An 18,795-nucleotide genomic window follows, 5' to 3' on the forward strand; every position below is an offset into this window, starting at 1 on the left:
ATTAAATACCGTTACTATATAATTAGATTTCGTTGTGAAAAAACCTACTTACTCAATATTGCATGGGTAGAGCCACAGAGTGTGAACTGTACAAGTTAACAATAATATTCATTAAATGAATCAAAAATGAAAATAAAAAGGCTCCGGTGTATAGAGAGGACCTGGTCATTTCTAACAAAAATCATAGAAACGAAGGAACCCACCAATTCATTATAAAAATGTGTGTCCTATTTCATTTACTATTTTTATTTTATTTGATATCTAGTATCTATACAATTTCTGATTTTGAGGTTAAATGTTTAATATAAAAAATCGTGGTTGGGGCGGTTATAGTAGCAAGAGCCGTTGGAAACTTTTTTATACATCGGAAGAATCCATTTTTGTTATTAATAGACTAGGAAGAAAAAAAGAATAACTGAAAAATTAAAAAGTTATTCCTGAAAATATCATTTATTAAATGACCAGAATTAAACGAGGATATATAGCTCACAAACGGAGGACAAAAATTCGTTTATTCATATCAAGTTTTCGTGGGGCTCATTCAAGACTTACCCGAACTATTACTCAATAGAAATTGAAAGCTTTAGTTTCGGCTCATTGGGATAGAGATAGGAAAAAAAGAGATTTTCGTGGTTTATGGATTAGTCGAATAAATGCAATAATTCGCGAGAATCAAAAAGTATCTTATATTTATAATAATTTAATGAATAGTCTATACACCAAGCAATTGCTTCTTAATCGTAAAATAGTTGCACAAATTGCTATATATATATATATGTATATATTATATATATTATGTATTATGTATTATGTATTATGTATTATGTATTATGTATTATGTATTATGTATTATGTATTATGTATTATGTATTATGTATTATGTATTATGTATTATGTATTATGTATTATGTATTATGTATTATGTATTATGTATTATGTATTATGTATTATGTATTATGTATTATGTATTATGTATTATATATTATGTATTATTTATTATATATTATGTATTATGTATTATATATTATATATTATATATTATATATTATACATTATATATTATATATTATATATGTTTCAAAAGATAAAAATATTGTGGATTTATTTATTCAAGATTCTAATACTATAGTTTGATAAATGACAATAATGATTTGATGTTAGATAGTAATTTATATTTTTGTGATTTTGGTTTGTATTTGGAGTTTAACATAGTTTGGGATTTTATTTGGATTGTATTGAAGTTTATTTAGATTTTTAATCGGAATTATAATTTAGTTTTCTTGAGATTGAAGAAAAAAAATTGTGTTTTTTTTTTTTAATTAAGTGAGCTAGTGAGCCAACCGGTTTAACCCGCCAACCCGTGGTGGGTCGGGTTGGGTTCTAATTTCGTTGGCTCGCTAATAAGTGAGCCGGGTTGGGTTGACCCACTAAGTGGTCAACCCGTCGCGGGCCGAGCCGGGTTGGGTCGGGTGACCTGTTTTGACAGCTCTAGTCATTGCCAAACATAAGCAGATAAGGTGAGCTAACAGATATATATATATATATATATATATATATATATATATATATGTGTGTATGTATATGTATGTATGTATATATACATACATATATATACATATATATATATATATACATGTATATATATATATATATATATATATATATATATACATGTATATATATATATATACATATATATATATATATATATATATATATATATATATATATATATACATATATATATATATATCCATCAATGGAACTCTATCTTTTGATTCCGTACCAGATGGCCACCATCATGTTATCCATGTTCTACTTATTTAGATGATAACCTTAAGATACCCTTTGTTGCATCAACCTACAAGCCACAACTTATAGAACAGGTGCGAGAAACTTGCTACGGACCACACTCCATAACAACAGGTGGAGTTCCCAATACGAACCATAGTTCATAATTGTCCCAAGACTACCAAATTCGTCTGCTAACGCCAAAGAGTGAAATCTTCTTGGACCCATTCGTACAAGCCATAACTCGCACACTCACATTGGCAACACTCGCCAATTTGAGCCACAACTCAAGGAATGCCACGTGTTTACTCTATATCCCGAGCCACAACTCAAGGGATACCATTCTAAGCCACAACCCAAGGAATGCTACAACAAATTTAATCCTTAAGGTATCACCCAAAGCCTTATAGACCATGCACCTCCAAATCACACAAGCAATTACTTGACCATGGACCCAGAATATACATGTTTCAACGAACCTGCCCGCTCATGGTCCTGCCTCTTCGACCATTCCCGCTCGTAGTCCAACTCTACGGACCTCCCTACCCGTAGTCCAACACACGTGATCCAACAACTACGAACCTCCCCGCTCGCTACAACCCTCAAGGATGAGCACGAAACATATGAACCTCCCCGCTCGTATCCTCACATGAGGGCATCATAATATGAACCTCCACACTCATATTATCACGTGTTCACCACCAGCCATGAACTTACCCGCTCATGACATAGTCAAGCATCTCCTGGTCCAAGCCCAACATCACAAACACGAAAAACGCAATCCAAAAAAGCACACTGCCCTCTGCACTATCGCCTAGCGTTGCCTAAGCGCCGCCAATTTCACACACTTCACCAATTTTACCATCTACATACCTTTCAATATAATCACAATGCTATAGTTTATCCAGTTCCTATAACTACCCTCTGCATGGTCATAAGGAACCACAACAAGATCCAAAACACCCCCAAATAGTTAATGACTGCAAATCACCTCTTCTGCCACGTTATCGCCTAGTGGTGCATACTGGCCGCTAGGCGGCTCATCATGTTCTAGGCAGAACCCAGAATTTTCCTGCACCCATGAAGAACCCTAAACCCCCAATTCAAATTTCAGTCAATCAAATGCATAAAGTCATAGCCATTCAATTTTCATGCATGCATATTCATCACATAAAATCATAAACTCTCAATTTCACCATGATTAAACTCCCCAAATCATATTAACAATTTACCCCCAAACCCAAGATGGACCCTTCATGTTATGTACGCCTATTCAATCATCATGAACATCAATAAGGTAATTATGATCATTTAATCAACATCATCCATATAGATGTACTTAAAAAAATTTCTAGGAACTCATAATTAGCACATAATCCAAAGAACATCACAAAAGCATCCACCATAGTTCGCGTCATCTGGCAACTTCATCCTCGCCGCCAGGTGATTCAACTAAAAACCCAAAATGGGTTCAACACACATGCATCGCCTGGCGGGCCTTCAAAGTACCAGGCAGTTTTTGGAAATTTTCCAGAAACGCGAAAACATATTACTTTTGATCATGTAGAGGCACTACAATCACACCTCATGTTACGAAAACATCATCAAATGAATGTACATGCAAAGGAGCTCCTCTAACCTGGATTTCGTGCTTCCAATTGCCACTCTTGTAAACCTTGATGATAGCAAAACCCACTTCTTGTCTCCTTCCCCTTTTCCACATGTTAATAGGCTTCTAAATCCACTCGCAACTCTATTTTTCAGTAAACAGTGCTCCTTTATATTGGATATTGGATTAGTAATCTTTTTTTTAGATTTCTATAGATTTATACATACATTTTTGATTGATTTAATGATTCCTTATCTTTTTTTTTCCTTTGTTAGAAAAAAAAAAGGATAATGAAAAGGTAGAATTTGAGATATAGATCATTTTTACTATAAGGGCGGATGTAGCCAAGTGGATCAAGGCAGTGGATTGTGAATCCACCATGCGCGGGTTCAATTCCCGTCCTTCCAACCCTTTCCAGCTCTCTAAACGGCTAGGGTTTATGCCCTTCACATTCATGCCAAAAAGAAAGTTAAATTCGTGTTCAACAAGGATTGAACACATGACCACATAATTGCCAAGCCAATGCATAACTAATCAACCAATTCATGTTTTGTTATAATTTCTATAAATTTAGGATTGTATTATCACTCATCATGTTCAAGTGTTTATTATTAAAATAATAAACAATTAAAATAACACACAAATGGCAAACATTAAACTCGAACCCAAGTCCTCTTAATATAACCAAGTACTCTTAATCACTTGAGCTAATACTTTTTCATGTCATAAAAGCTAACATTAATTACCATAAAAGCTCCCACTACCCACATTTATTTATTTAATTAAATTTCTCAACTCTTACACCAACAGATATAACTCACTTCATATTCTCCTTTGAAACCCATGGACGGAGTTGTTGGTGGTGTCTATTATTGTTCACTATTCAACTGAAGCCTTTTTGGCTGAAATCTCAAATTGGAGGGTTCTTTATCGCTTTGGGATTTTTTTATTTATTTTACAAAATGGAATCTTTTGAAATTAACTTGGTGATGACTATGATTGGGTTTGCGGTGAGTGTTTGCACCTTAGATGAGGGTCTAACTTCTCCAACAAGAATACTGGTCAATTGTAGTACAACAAGGTCATATCCATAGAGATTTGGTAACTAAATTAGTAATCTATTATCTAACCCAAGTTTGGCAATGAAACAATAGTCAAAATTTTGGTTTAGTATTGTTGAAAATAGACTAAAACTAAGTTTGAGAGAAGTGAGTCTGATTAAGGCGTTGTGATTGAACTTGGCTAATTAACTTTACTGCATTGCCCTTAATTATCTATAAATTAAGTTCTTTGTCTTAATGTTCCTGAAAGTACGCTTTACTTATAGATCTAACCTCATGTTTGAGAGTTAGAATCTAAGGGTGTTAGATGCAGGATGTCCCCATCCAGGTAGAGGAACCCTTGCATTGAGAACAAGATTCTTTAAACCAACTAAAGCCGCATATCCATATATGGTATATGCAAAACATTATGAGACCTGATTGGATCTAAACACTAGACTAGATGTTTCTACATCTAGTGTTGATGAGGCATGATGGTTGACCAAGTTACCAACACAATCAATACAAATCAAGTAACCAACACATAAAACAAGAACATAATAAATATATAATCAGGTGCAATACAAAGAGATTTTAGAAGTTACATTCAATCTCTACTAGGAACGAATTAGCTTCTCATAATGATGTATACAATAAGAACATAGAGTAGTTTTTCTCCTTCCAGAGCTTTACAAAGATATACAATTAGAACCTATGATGCACCGATACTTCAACTTGGGTCACGTATCCGTGTCCGACATGTATCCGTATCTGATACTTTAGGATATTTTATCGATACTTAACAAATAAAGTATCTAATTTATAAAGTCGTAGTATACTACAAGAAAATATTTGAATAGTGACCAATTTTAATAACAAAATATAATTAGTCACCATATAATGACTAATTTAAGTACCAATTTAAAAACTAAAAATTATTGACAACTAAAATAATTAAAAAAAATATAATTGGTCTCTAAATTGATAATTAAAATAATTTTTATTATGAATTGATTTCTAAATTGGTCACTAACATTAACTACCAAGGTTTTGACTACCAAAATTGGTTTCTTAATTGGTCAACAACATTAGCTACCAAGGTTTTGGTTACCAAAATAGTTTATCTCTAAGTTGATTTCTAATTATGAAACTGGTCTCTAACATAATTTTGGTTACTAAAATTGGTCATTATTTAAGAGTTTTCTTGTAGTGGTACTTTTATGATGACAATAATTTATATTTTTTATGTTGACAACTTTAGTACATATAGTTTTAATTTGGATTCACACAATAACAAATATATTTGTTATGTTTTTAAGAATTATTGTACACTTTTCAATATTCATATACCACGTATCCATCACGTATCATATTCTATTATTTTCAAAACAAACTTATCGACGTATTAGATATGTATCGTATCCGTGCATCATAGATAAGAACTAAAGCTAATTATGGGGTTTCTCTCTAAAATGATTTACTACAAAATCAATATGATAATCACATAGACATTTCCAGTATAGAAAATTAAGTTGTGCTCTAGCTTGCATTTATGAAGATCAACCATAGAGGTTTCCTTCATGAGTAGATTTTCTTTTAAGCTTGGGTAACCACGTTGGTGATCACCAATGGAGGTTTACCTCAGGTTTTCTCTTGATACTCAACTTTCAACTTAGAACTTGATATTTTCTTGGAATGAAGATTTCCTAAAATTAAAAATAATAAACAACTAAAATTAAATAAAATATAATAAAATATTTAATATCTTTTCACTCAATCATAATACATCATACTTCAATTTTTATAATATATTTTATTATTATAATTAAAAATAATAAAAGTAATTACTTTTATTTTATTTTAATATATTTTATATTAAAATAAATAAAATTAATTTTTTATTATCTACATCAATCAATTCATCAAAATCTTTTACAATTTACGTCTTGTTTCTAGAAAATTAACAAAAATGACCAGTATTTTAACAAATTTTAAGATGCAATTGATACTAAAATAAAACGGGAATTAAGTTGAAACTTTCCCACCAAGATAATTAAGTTTTTTTTTTTTCCTTAACAAATGGTACATGCACGTTTTTTTAAAAGAAAACAATTAATTTTATGCATTTTCGTAGTAATAGCCAACAAAAATTCATTTTAAATAAACTAAGTATAAAAACTATACTTAAAATAAAATATAAAAACAGAAACGAAACAAACAACAAATCATAATGTAATAAAAAAAGAAAATGAACTAATTTTGATAAAAATGATAAAAATATGACTATGCTTATATGAAATTTAAATATTACAAAAGTATTTTTCTTTTTAGAGTTTTGAGTTCTTCAGATGAGAAATTTTTATTGTATCTTAGATGCTATCTTCGAAGCTTACACAATTTACTAAAATAAGTCTTTAATGACAATCAACATCCACATATCATGAAATCGATCTTGTTGACGTTTTTCTCAGCATTTTTCAACACTTCTATAATAAAATAAAAAAGTAATCACTAAAACAATTTTCTCTAATGTAAAACTTCTCATCTCACAAAGGTATTTATCCAATCTATATAAATCATCAACCTGAGATTATAAATCTCAGGTATAAAAATCAAATTCCTGACTATTAACCCAGTTACAGTTTCTGGGTCTATTTTTCTTTGCAATGTTAAAATAACTTTGGAATTCAAATCAGAACATTCCCATCCATGACAGTTACAGCATTTCCTCGCATGAATATCCTTTTTCTCTGTTTATCAAAATGAACGTGAACAATTCCACTTCTCGATGATGCCTGCTCAAAAGTAACCCACAAATTTACTATGACAAATAACCATAATATACCAAAAAGTGAAGAGAAAAGACTACCGCATAAGCACTGAGATCACATCTCCCCAGTTTTTTGGCCCAGTAAGGCGCCAAGGCACATTGTGCACTTCCAGTGATAGGATCCTGAAGCAAATCAACAAGTGTTTCAACATCTCCCTAACTAATTTTTTACAATAAAAGATCGGAACAAACCTTTCTCATACAAGTTATACAGATCATTTTCAATCTACTCATGTAAAATGCTACTTTCTAATCAGATAAAAAAAAAGCTACATATACATCAGATACCAAATGAGAGGAAAAAAAAATGATAATTAGCAACTTCGGGATTAGAAATTAGTTACCAGATGCATTGAATGTTAATCTAATGCATTGGAGATTTGTCAAAAACTTTTTAGAGATTTATTACCAAGGGACACAATAGAGATTTATACTATTTCAACCACTTGACATCACAAACACAAGCTAGCTCGTACTAAACATATATATTACCTCATTGATTCCAAATTTGGGAAAGAAAGTTCGACAATAATAATCAAATCCAGACTCTGGAGAAGCAGTCCCAGTGACCAAGATGCCTCCTCCAGGACATTTTTCTATTGCACCAATGTCTGGCTGTAGTTCTGCAACTGCTTTTCCTGAAGCAAGTTCAACCTATGAAACATCATTAGCTTCATCATTCACTCAATATCAAATTTTCACGATTCAAATCCAACATGCCATTTTCCAATATTCAATATAAATCACATCATATCTTTGAACAGAACATTTTGTTACTTTAGAGAATGGCTTAGCAGCCACAAACTAATGAGCTTGTTTGGTGGTGCCAAAAAACAAAACAGAAATCAGGAACAGATACAAGGAATTACCAAGAGGTTATCTCCAATGGTTGTCCTCTTTACATCAATAACATGGGCACCATTCAAAGCGGCCGAAATTTGCGAAATGTCAGCATCATTGAACTCAGCAACTGTATCAGCAGGGAAATCCAATTCAACGAAAAACCCATCATCTGGGGCCCCTGATTCATTGTTCCCTGGGACCTTTTTGGCAGTTAGAACTCCAGACAGAGTGAAAAATTCAATAATATTGGACTTCACCAAACCACATGAAAAAAGAACATGTGCAGATGCTAACGTGGCATGGCCGCAAAGTTCAACCTGGGAAGACAAGACAAGACACCAAGAATGTGAACATAATTTCCACAAAAAGAAAAGGACACTGAATATGAAACCTAAATTCACCTCTGTAGTGGGAGTGAACCATCTGAGGTGGAAACGATCATTTGAGGATCCATTGGATGAGATATCAGATCTGTCGGAGTCTATAATCCGAGTCAAGTAGCATGTCTCAGAGAGATTGAACTCGGTTGCTAGGCTTTGCATCCATGATTCCTCCCTCTCTTCTTCCAATAAACACACTGCTGCAGGGTTCCCCTTGAACGCCGACTCGGTGAACGCGTCCACCTGGGTGTTTATCCAGACATTAAGCTCACAAGCTACTTCACGATAGACAGTAAGAATAAAAAATTAACATAGTTCATGTAAAACCATACATACCACAAAGTATTTAACAGGTTTCTTTGCCATAGAATCGACAATCTTAGAAAAGAGAAGCGGTTATCACTCAACTCCGAACTGTTAGAACCTTTCAAATCAAGGCTCTTACACAGTCCAGATCCAAACGTGTTTGTCTGGTCGTATTTATATTTTGCTAAAGAAGCTATTTGAGCTGATTCTGTGCATGCGTCCACCTGTTCAGAACTGAGAAACACACTATGAGAGGGAGAAACTTATCCAGAGGAGCAAGAGAACTCACCAGGGTAGGCCGAGGGATGAAAAATGGAATTTGAATTCTTTTGTGAATTTTTGTTGATGTTGTGTCTTTAAAATATAGTGACATGTATCGATTTTGACGTTTCAAATATGACTACATTTTTTTTTAATTTAGTGATTCTGTTGATAGAATTTTCAGAACTTGATAATTAGATTTCCAAAACAAATATGATGAAAATGAAAGATAACTAGCGAATATATTACGAATCTACCCTTTTCCTCTGTCTGAGATTGTTGGAGTGTGTGATGGAAATTAAGTCTCGTGTTGGACAGTAACAAAACTCAACAGTTTGGGAATCCAATATTAACATGCATATACTTCTATTTGCTTCTTAAATTTACAGCATAGAAATGTATGTGCATATTGTCTCTATACTTGGCTAGCTGCAATACATAGCGTTGATAGAACTTTTCATTTCGTGGGGAGTGTTGGAAGATCGGGTATAATATGAGATATGCAGAAACAAATTACCCACGGCGTAACAGTTATCAAAACACTTGTGTTGAAGTTTTAGTATCACGTTTGTTACTATGTTTCCATGTTGTTTTTTTTTCTTTTGAAATCTGTGATGGACAAAGTTTTATAAATACTACAGATGTTGTGTCTTTTACGTTATCAAATCTCCTCTCTATCATTGTACTCAGTAGTACCTGCATTATTAAACTTCACAAACACAATCAGGTTTGAGGGGTAACTGTATCATAAAAAGATTTGCTGGGATAATGCTTCATAAACTTCAGTACTACCATTTCAATTATGGTTACATAATCTGCAATGCTATAACAAAAACTAGACCAGAACACACCCTTCCATCACTGTAACAGCTTTCCCACGCAAAAGAACTCTTTGGTTCTGCTCATCTAAACTAATATTGAAAATTGCTCCTCTGGATGATGCCTGTTGGAAGTGTAATCTACAAATTAGTATGACAATGAGACAGATAATCCCAACGAGTGAAAGGAGAGTACCTGATAAGCATTCAAATCATATTTCCCCAGCTTCTTGCTCCAGTAGCATGCTAAGGAACAATGTGCAGTCCCACAAGCAGGATCCTGAAAGTTAAGACCAGTAACATTGTCTCACTTATTATATTTTCTATAAAATGGACTTCAATGATGCTTGCTCTTGCTTTTAATATCCTTCCCATTCCATTAAGTGACCTAAGTGTGGACCTTGTAAAAATACGTAGCACATTAAATAGTCTATATCTTGATCCAAAGTTCCTTTCGTTTAATTAAAAGAAGTGAAACTAGATCCCAGATCTGATACATGATATATAGCATTAGGGTCAAACAACAGGAAATAGAACTAGAGTTTTAACGGATTATGTAGTTCAAAAATTGCATAAGTATGGTTGAGTTAAAAGTCAATCAACACTTTACATTAGCTCTGCTTTCTATATTTACGGCACAATAATTAAGCAGAACTCACCAACGCAAGTAGAGAAATATAATATAACAATCATAATATCTCATCCACAAACCTCATTGATTCCAAATTTTGGGCAGAAGAATCGACTGTAGAAGTCGAATTTAGATCCCGGAGGAGCAATCCCCGAAACAATTATTCCCCTTCCGGGACATTTAACTATTGCATCGAGCTGTGGCTTTATTTCTGTGACATTTTCCCCAGATTTGACGACAACCTAGGAAATTAAATAAGTCTCATAATGTTCAGTGCGCACCAATTGCTAAAAACACAGCAGAGAAAAGTAACATGAGATATGTAACACATTTGTTCTTCATTAATCAAGCAAGTTAGCTGATAGTATGAATTTGAATCTAAAACATAATGACGAAAATATGGTCTTCCTCATACGCAAGGATATTCTGTTTTCTGGGAAATATTTATCATGGGTGTAGTAAATATGGAAGAGAGAAGATTTAAGAATTACAAGTAAGTCATCTGTAACTTGGGTCCTCCTTATATCAATTATGGAAGCACCGATCAAGGCCCCAGAAAGTAGTGATGTTTGATCCAAGTTGAAATCTGTTACAGGATCAGCAGGAAAATCCAATTCAATGTAAAAACCATCCTCAGTTTCACCATTTTGCAAGTTTGAGGCACCGGAGATATTGATTGGTTGGATTCTTTTTGCAGTTAATAGCCCAGATAGCGTTACAAATTCAATAATATTGGTATGCACCAAACCAGATGAAAAGAGTGTGTGTGCAGCAGCTAATGTGGCATGGCCACAAAGTTTAACCTGCATAAGGGTAACCCAGATAATGTTATCAATGGTTCCACCAAAGCATTTTGTCGAATTTGAGAAAACTGACCTCAGTAATAGGAGTAAACCATCTGAGGCGAAAACGGGGATTGGAGGTGGCATCGAGAGAGTGAAGAGGGTTATTATCAGAGTCAACAATCCGGGTTAAGAAACAAGTCTGAGAGATGTTGAACTCAGCAGCTACAGCTTGCAACCAGTGGTGGTTCCTCTCTTCCTCTTCCTCTTCCTCTAAGAAACACACTGCCGCAGGGTTCCCTTTGAATGGTACCTCAGTGAATGCGTCCACCTGTTTATAAACTCAGACAAGTTGATTTGACCACACAACCCAATTCACAACATTGCACTAATAACAATTAACAACAAACACTTCAAACACACCAACATACCACAAAGTATTTGACAGGTTTCTTTGCCATATAGAAACACGCCAAACAGAAGAACACAACAGAATTTCTAACGCAGAAGAGGATAGAGAAGAAGAAACGGGGCTATCAGTTCTCGAGTCTGAACTGTTAAACGGGTCAACGCTCTAGCAGCCACCGAAAAGAAAAATGATTGCAGTCCACTTATATGTTGTAGTACCATCTCGGGTAGGTAGGAAAGACCAAAGAGAGTAGGTAGGAAGGTAGGGATATTCTACAATAGAAATTTGTCGAAAACAAACGATGGAAATTTTTCCAACAATTTAGTTTAGTGGATATTCTGTACTTAGAAAACCAACAACTGCATATTGGGTAGTGTTAGAAACACATCTACATCATTGCAGTTTCGGTCGTGTATATATATATATATATTTATATATATATATATATATATATATATATATATATATATATATATTTCTCATATTCATTTTGTTGTTTATTTATTTTGTTGTCTATATATTTGGTCAAGTTTTTCAATTTTAAAAATACAGTAATATAATCTTTTTAAAGTTTACTTGAGTCAATTTAAAATATAATTATATAGTTTTTTTTTTTAAATCCTTTTAAAGTTTACTTAAGTTAATTTAAAATAAAATAAAACATAGTTCTTTTTAAATACTCAATTATAGTTTTTCAAGTTGAACAATCCTGTAATCATTTGGCAAGTTAAAATTATTATATATAATATTATATGTAAATTTTACGGTCACCTCACCATCTTTTTATAGAAATCTAATCTAATATATAATTGAGAATTTAATAATGGGAAAATTTGTAATATTTTATTATTTTTTAACAAATACATTCAAATTGTTTTTACCCAAAAAAAATAACGCCTATTTAACATTTGTTCTAAGCTGAAATAAAATTCGTCTCATTTTTCTCCTCCTCTCAGCCTCCTCTCTTCCTTTCTGTTTCTCAGACTTTTTTTTCTTCTCTCTTAATTAATCACTCTTTGTTCTTCATCTCTATTACACTAATGTTGTTCTTCTCTTCGATTTTGTGTTAGTTTTTTGTTTTTTTTTTGATTTGTGTTTTTTTACCCTATTTAACTACTTTTCTTTGTTGAATTTGTGTGTTGGATTGATGTTTTGTTCTCAAATTCATGAGCATCGTGATGAATATCAAAATGGTAATAACTTTTTTTTCTTTTTTGTGATTTTTTGTTCTTCTACCATATTTAACTACTTTTGTTTGTAGTTTTTCTATGTTGGATGGATGTTTTCATGTGGGATTCATGAACATCGTGTAGAACACCATAAATGTGAGAACTTTTCTTCTTCTCTCCAATTTTGTTTTCTTCTACCATATTTAAACAATAAAAAAAATATTTAAAAAGTATAATTTAACAAAATCCAACAATATAAATAAATATTTTCTCATCACAAAAACATATAACTTTTTTTTTCCTTCTCCTTTGTTTTAGTAAAATTCAAAAATAAAATAAAAATTTAAAAACTAGTTCAGTATTCAGTTTTAGGAAAACTAAATTCCGGCTGGTATTTCGACAACGATGGACCAGAATTTCATTCTTTGGAGACTGAATTCTGACCTAAACTTAAAATTGTGCTATACAATTAAATATGGAGAACAATGTGTTACATATGAAAATAAAGAAGGTAAGGGTGCTATTGTAGAAAACTTGATTAGCGTTAGTTGAAGAAATAAATGCGATAGATTTTGATTGACATAAATAAAAAAAAAAATAGCTTGGGTTGAACCCAACTTGGGTCGAGCTTAACTCAACCTAACTTGAGCCTTACACACTTGCTCTAGCTTGTTTGACTAGGTCTAGATTCAATTTGGCTTGGCATGGCTTGTTCTAACTCGACTTGGTGTGGACCAAGTTACTACAAGAAATTGAATTACCTACACATTATTACGTACAGATTGACCTAGGATTAAGCCAACTCAATTGACCCTTGCATCGACTTAAGCCAATATGCATTGGAACCTACTAAACTAAATGTGGATCTTGGTTGACTTGGCTCAATCTAAGCCTTGTCCAACTTAACTCGACTTTGGCATGACTCGTTTTAGCTTAACCCAACCTGGCCTAACTTGGTCTCAAATCTATTCTTCCTTTTGTGTGTGTGCCCTAACTTAACACAAATTGGGTTTGAGCTTATTCGACCTGAAGTGGGTCGTGTTGATTCAACTTTAAGTGGACTCGGGATGATTGAACTTGGCCTAAGTTCAAGCTTACTCAATTTGATGTGGATCCGAGTTGACTTGAATACTCCAATCAAATCAACTTGACTTGGCTTAGCTTAACCTAGGATCTATTGACTTGGCCTAACTTGGGTTTGGCCTGACTACTCGTAATGTGGGTTGGCCCTAATTCGGCCTAATTTGAGTCCAACTCAATGCAACCTGACCAACTTGTAACCCAATCTAAAATGACTTGAACAACCTAGCTAAGAGTAACCTTGATTTGGCCTAACCTAGCTTGACTTACGTCTGACTTGGTTTGATCCAACCTAACTTGAATTTGGCTTAATCCAATCTAACTTAGGTTTGGCTTGACCCAACTTAACCTAGGTCTGATCTAGCATAACTTGACTTTGACGTGGAGTCAATCCAACTTGTCTTGTCTTGGACTTTTTCTGACCTAACCTTGCATGACTCGAACCTATCTTGACTTGATCTTGTATGAACTTGACCCAACTTGATTTAGTCATGTGTGACTTAACATTTCACAACTTGAATTGAATGAAATTTGTCTTAGATTTTAAATTTTCAAAATTTAAAAAATCATCCGATATAAATCTAATCAAATGAATTAGACTTAAAATGAAAAATTATGAATTTAAATTTGACATAAATTCATTACAATATATTTAAAGTAAGATAAACTCGGATAATTATAAATTTGGATACTTATGGATTAAATTTGAAATTCACTCTTAAATTGAGATTAAAAAAATAATTAAAATAATTGTAAGATTTTATTTATGGAAGTAAAGTACGAAATTGGAGATGGTCCACCGCGTAAGGCAATATATCACAACAATCCAAACTAACACATGAAGTTATCATAACAAGCAAGCAATAAAGAGAAGAGACGCTTTATTGAAGTGAACAAGTACGTATTCTGTAGTGGTAGGGAGAGAACTAGACCATAACCCACCCTTCCATCACCGTTACGGCCTTCCCACGCAAAAGCACTCTTTGCCTTTTCTCATCAAAATGAATTTTCAGAATTCCTCCTCTGGCTGATACCTGCTCGAGTGTAATTTACTTGTTAGTGCCATAATAACAAAGATAATCACAACGAACCAGAGAAGGAAAATACCTGATAAGCATTGAAATCACATTTCCCCAACTTCTTGCTCCAGTACGATGCCAACCCACAGTGTGCACTCCCACACACCTGATCCTGAAAGTAAATAGCATCTCATTCATCCAAATGGACTTGCCTTCAAAATGTAATTGTAGGAACATTAATAATTACCTCATTCACTCCATCTTTTGGGCAGAAGAACCGGCTGTAGAAGTCAAATCCTGACCCTGGAGGAGCAACTCCCGAAACAATTACCCCCCTTCCAGGACATTTACTTATTGCATCAAATTGGGGCTCTACTTCTGTCACATTTTCTCCAGATCTAACTACAACCTAAGAGAAATGATAAAACTTCTTAAGGCTCCATGTCTTCATGTTGTTCGAAACACACACTTATGAAGCCTCACACGTCTCAAATGGTGTGTCTCCTTTTTGGATATCGAATAGATGGATTTAAAAATATTAATATTAATTGTTAAATTAAATTATTCAAAATAATATAATATATAGATATGTCATATGTGTCTCCGTGACATTTTCTTTTTTAAATTACGTGTCATGTGTCTTGTCTAGCGTTCTATCCGTACTACATCATAGGATAGTAGGAAGGATGCATAAAAGGTAGCATCGGTGAAAAGTGTCTTCACCCGATGCCAGGAAGTAATTGAACTGTAACCCATAGGAATTAGGAAATAATAAAGAGATAATAATATTTTAATTAATTTTTTTTTTTATTTTTAATTTATTACTTTAATTATTTTTAAATTATTATATTATATTATTAAAAAATTAAAATAAATAATTGAAAAGTAATTAGAGGGATAAATCAAAATATTATTATCTATAATAAAAATAGAAGGGATACGGTATAAGAATTACCAGTATGTCATCACCGATTTGTGTCCTCTTTATATCAATAATTGAAGCACCATTCAATGCCCCTGAAATTTGTGAAGTCTCATCGAAGTTGCATTCTATAATAGGGTGAGCAGGAAGATCTACTTCGATATAAAATCCATCACGAACTACACCATTTTGCAAGTTGGAGGCACCATTACATTTATCAATGGCTGTGATCTTTTTGGCAGTCACTACTCCAGATAGAGTATCAAACTCGATAATATTGGTATCCACAAAATCAGACGAAAATAGTTTGTGTGCAGCGGCTAATGTGGCATGGCCACAAATTTTAACCTGTATAGTGATGTTTGGATTCTCAAATAACATATTTGCAACCAAGAGGGGCTCAAAATTGAACATCATCAAACAAAACAAGAATGCAGAAAACTTCGTGAACCGCAAGAGAGTGCATGTGCATACTGTGTGGTCCCTAACTTTTACCGATAAAGTTTCTTGTCATCGTGTGCAATAGAAAAACACGACTAAAGAAGTAAGTGAATAAACAATTTTCTAAGATGAATCTCTGATTAGAAGACAATAACAACATTTATAAAATACTGTGTGAAAAATTGACCTCGTTAAGATGAGTAAAATATCTGAAGTGAAAACGTGGATTGGTAGAGGTTCCCTTAATGCGAGTCAAGTAACAGGTGACAGGGACATTGAACTCGGTGGCAACCGCTTGCAACCACTCCTCGTCCCTCTCTTCTTCCAAGAAACACACTGCTGCGGGGTTTCCCTTGAAAGCTGAATCGGTGAACGCGTCAACCTGCATTAGTAACATTGAGAACAAACCTAATTCACAAAAATCTCATTTCACAGACAAGACATACATACCACAGAGTATTTCACAGGATTCTTAGCCATTTTTTGTCGCACCAACATGCGAGAGAATACTCGAGTCAGCAACAAAAATTGGTCAGCACACCAATGCCCCCGAGCCACCGGTATCCACGAGTTCCACGAGCATTAGTAATAGAACCAACGCTTACGATATACAGTTCCCCGGCTCTCTGTACGAACCAATAACGCTCAATTTTACCAAATAAACATATAATGATCACTAGAGTCCACAATATTTTATTACTATATATAGAAAATGATGAAATGAAAAAAAAAAAATTGTAAATATCATGTTGCATCACGAGAGGAGAATACTTGTGGTCGTACACCACCAAATCAATAATTTTAGATTTTTAGATTACATGTATTTATAAGTAAAAGGCAATTTTGTCCATTACAAAACACGGCTGTGGGTAAAACAAACAAGGAAAACATAATTTATCTTTTTCTTGATTTATGACAACACAAAGAGGTAATAGAAGTTGTATTCTTTATTTATAAGAGTCTCTGATTATGAATTTCAATATAAATTGGTAATATCTTAGGTGAAAATGTATATAAAAAATTACAAACATTATTTATGATTTTGGATTAAAGAAGGTGCATCAAATTTTATATAATTATATTTATGAATTATTGGTGTGAAATTTTTGTAGTAGTTAAAATTGTTTTTGGGTTGTCATCAAAGAAAAGGTAAACACGTGCTAGATCATATTTAGAAGACGTGACAGTATGAAAGTGAAAAGAAAAAGAGAGAATTGAAACACTCAAGGTATTATGGTGGGTCGGAGAGGAAAAACACGAGTCCCAATTGGTTTCAACAAGGAAGAGTCGCACAAGTGTGTTTTCCTTTACTACATTGCTTTTAGTTAAATAAAGAACATTACAACCATCGTTAATCACACCAAGTAAGTTTATGTTAACATCTTATACCGTAATAGTTAATATCTTATATTTTAAAGAAATAAATTGTTACTCCAGAATAATAATAGATTATTATGAGACACAAATATTGCCTTACCTAATTATTAATTCTCCTAGACGGATATTATGGTGTTGCGGGGTGTGTCTTCGTATCTAGCTATAGAAGAGACATATGAGATGTTACCTGTAGAGAGGACTTCAACAATCACCTATGAGAACTTTTAAAAAGTCAAATTTCAATTTTCAGTAATAATGAATTGCGTACCTTTAATTGTTGGGATTATTTGTAAAATATTAACCATAAATCACCTGTATTTTATATTTTATTTTTCAAGTTATTTGTTAGCATGTAATATTTAAATTTAAATTTAATAAGATCTTTAGATTCAATAATATATTTTCAAATTGAGTTATTGTGCTAAAGATGATACTCTCACATTTTGTTTTTTTAATTTTTTCCTTAACTATTATTTTAAAAATTAATTATTTTATAAATAATTTATCTTTAACTGTCATTTTAAAAATCTTTTTTTGTCTTTAACGGTTATTTTACAAACTTTTTTTGTGTACATATTTTATTTTTCTAATTTTACATTTAACAACTATTTTAAAAATTAATTATATATTTATAACAATACATAAAGAAGGTACCCGCTTTTGTGTCCATATTTTATTTGTTCAGTTTTACTCTTAATTATTATTTTAAAAAGTGATTATTTTGTAAATAATTTATCTTTAAACGTTATTTTACAGATCTTTACTGTCTTTAACGATTATCTAAAATCTTCTTTTGTGTTTTTAATTTTATATTTAATAACTATTTTAAAAATTAATTATAAAATATGGTAATGTCCGAAGCTTTTTATTGTCGCGCTTGTGTTTTTCCTAGTTAATATAATATAAATGCGTATACATTAACAAACTTATATTAATAATAGATTAACAATATTAAAATAAATATATTGTGTTAACAAAGTTTATCTTCTAATAAATAAAAGTTAATCAAATTAAATTAATACCAAAAAAATATGAACATTGTGAGACATTTCAATTTACAACGATTAAAACTTGAATCATAATATAT

General features: G+C 32.5%; 3 protein-coding genes across 4 annotated transcripts; all 3 read right to left on the minus strand.

Moving 5' to 3' along the window:
- Positions 1-6,960: 6,960 nt before the first annotated feature.
- On the minus strand, positions 6,961-9,533 carry LOC114191672 (uncharacterized). The gene is made up of 7 exons (XM_028081006.2): positions 9,089-9,533; positions 8,830-9,033; positions 8,515-8,736; positions 8,140-8,430; positions 7,763-7,924; positions 7,310-7,393; positions 6,961-7,235 (listed from the first exon to the last, which is right to left on the minus strand). The coding sequence occupies exons 2-7, from the start codon at positions 8,857-8,859 to the stop codon at positions 7,128-7,130; spliced, it is 897 nt and encodes a 298-aa protein (XP_027936807.1). The 5' UTR covers positions 8,860-9,033; positions 9,089-9,533; the 3' UTR covers positions 6,961-7,127.
- Positions 9,534-9,711: 178 nt separating this feature from the next.
- On the minus strand, positions 9,712-11,954 carry LOC114191671 (uncharacterized). Its single transcript, XM_028081005.2, has 6 exons — positions 11,723-11,954; positions 11,386-11,622; positions 11,001-11,312; positions 10,590-10,751; positions 10,075-10,158; positions 9,712-10,003 (listed from the first exon to the last, which is right to left on the minus strand). The coding sequence occupies exons 1-6, from the start codon at positions 11,750-11,752 to the stop codon at positions 9,896-9,898; spliced, it is 933 nt and encodes a 310-aa protein (XP_027936806.2). The 5' UTR covers positions 11,753-11,954; the 3' UTR covers positions 9,712-9,895.
- A 2,733-nt stretch (positions 11,955-14,687) lies between these two features.
- LOC114192416 (uncharacterized) lies at positions 14,688-17,079 on the minus strand. 2 transcript variants are annotated; one of them, XM_028082131.2, is made up of 6 exons: positions 16,782-17,079; positions 16,519-16,713; positions 15,924-16,238; positions 15,216-15,377; positions 15,057-15,134; positions 14,688-14,983 (listed from the first exon to the last, which is right to left on the minus strand). In XM_028082131.2, the coding sequence occupies exons 1-6, from the start codon at positions 16,827-16,829 to the stop codon at positions 14,876-14,878; spliced, it is 906 nt and encodes a 301-aa protein (XP_027937932.1). In that variant the 5' UTR covers positions 16,830-17,079; the 3' UTR covers positions 14,688-14,875. The 2 variants fall into 2 exon arrangements, with proteins under 2 accessions (XP_027937932.1, XP_027937931.1); XM_028082130.2 differs by having other exon boundaries at positions 15,057-15,140; positions 16,782-17,046.
- Between the last annotated feature and the right edge of the window lie 1,716 nt (positions 17,080-18,795).

Source organism: Vigna unguiculata, chromosome 7, assembly GCF_037176805.1.
Source record: "Vigna unguiculata cultivar grain cowpea cultivar isolate G323 ecotype 2 chromosome 7, ASM3717680v1, whole genome shotgun sequence".
NCBI lineage: Eukaryota > Viridiplantae > Streptophyta > Magnoliopsida > Fabales > Fabaceae > Vigna > Vigna unguiculata.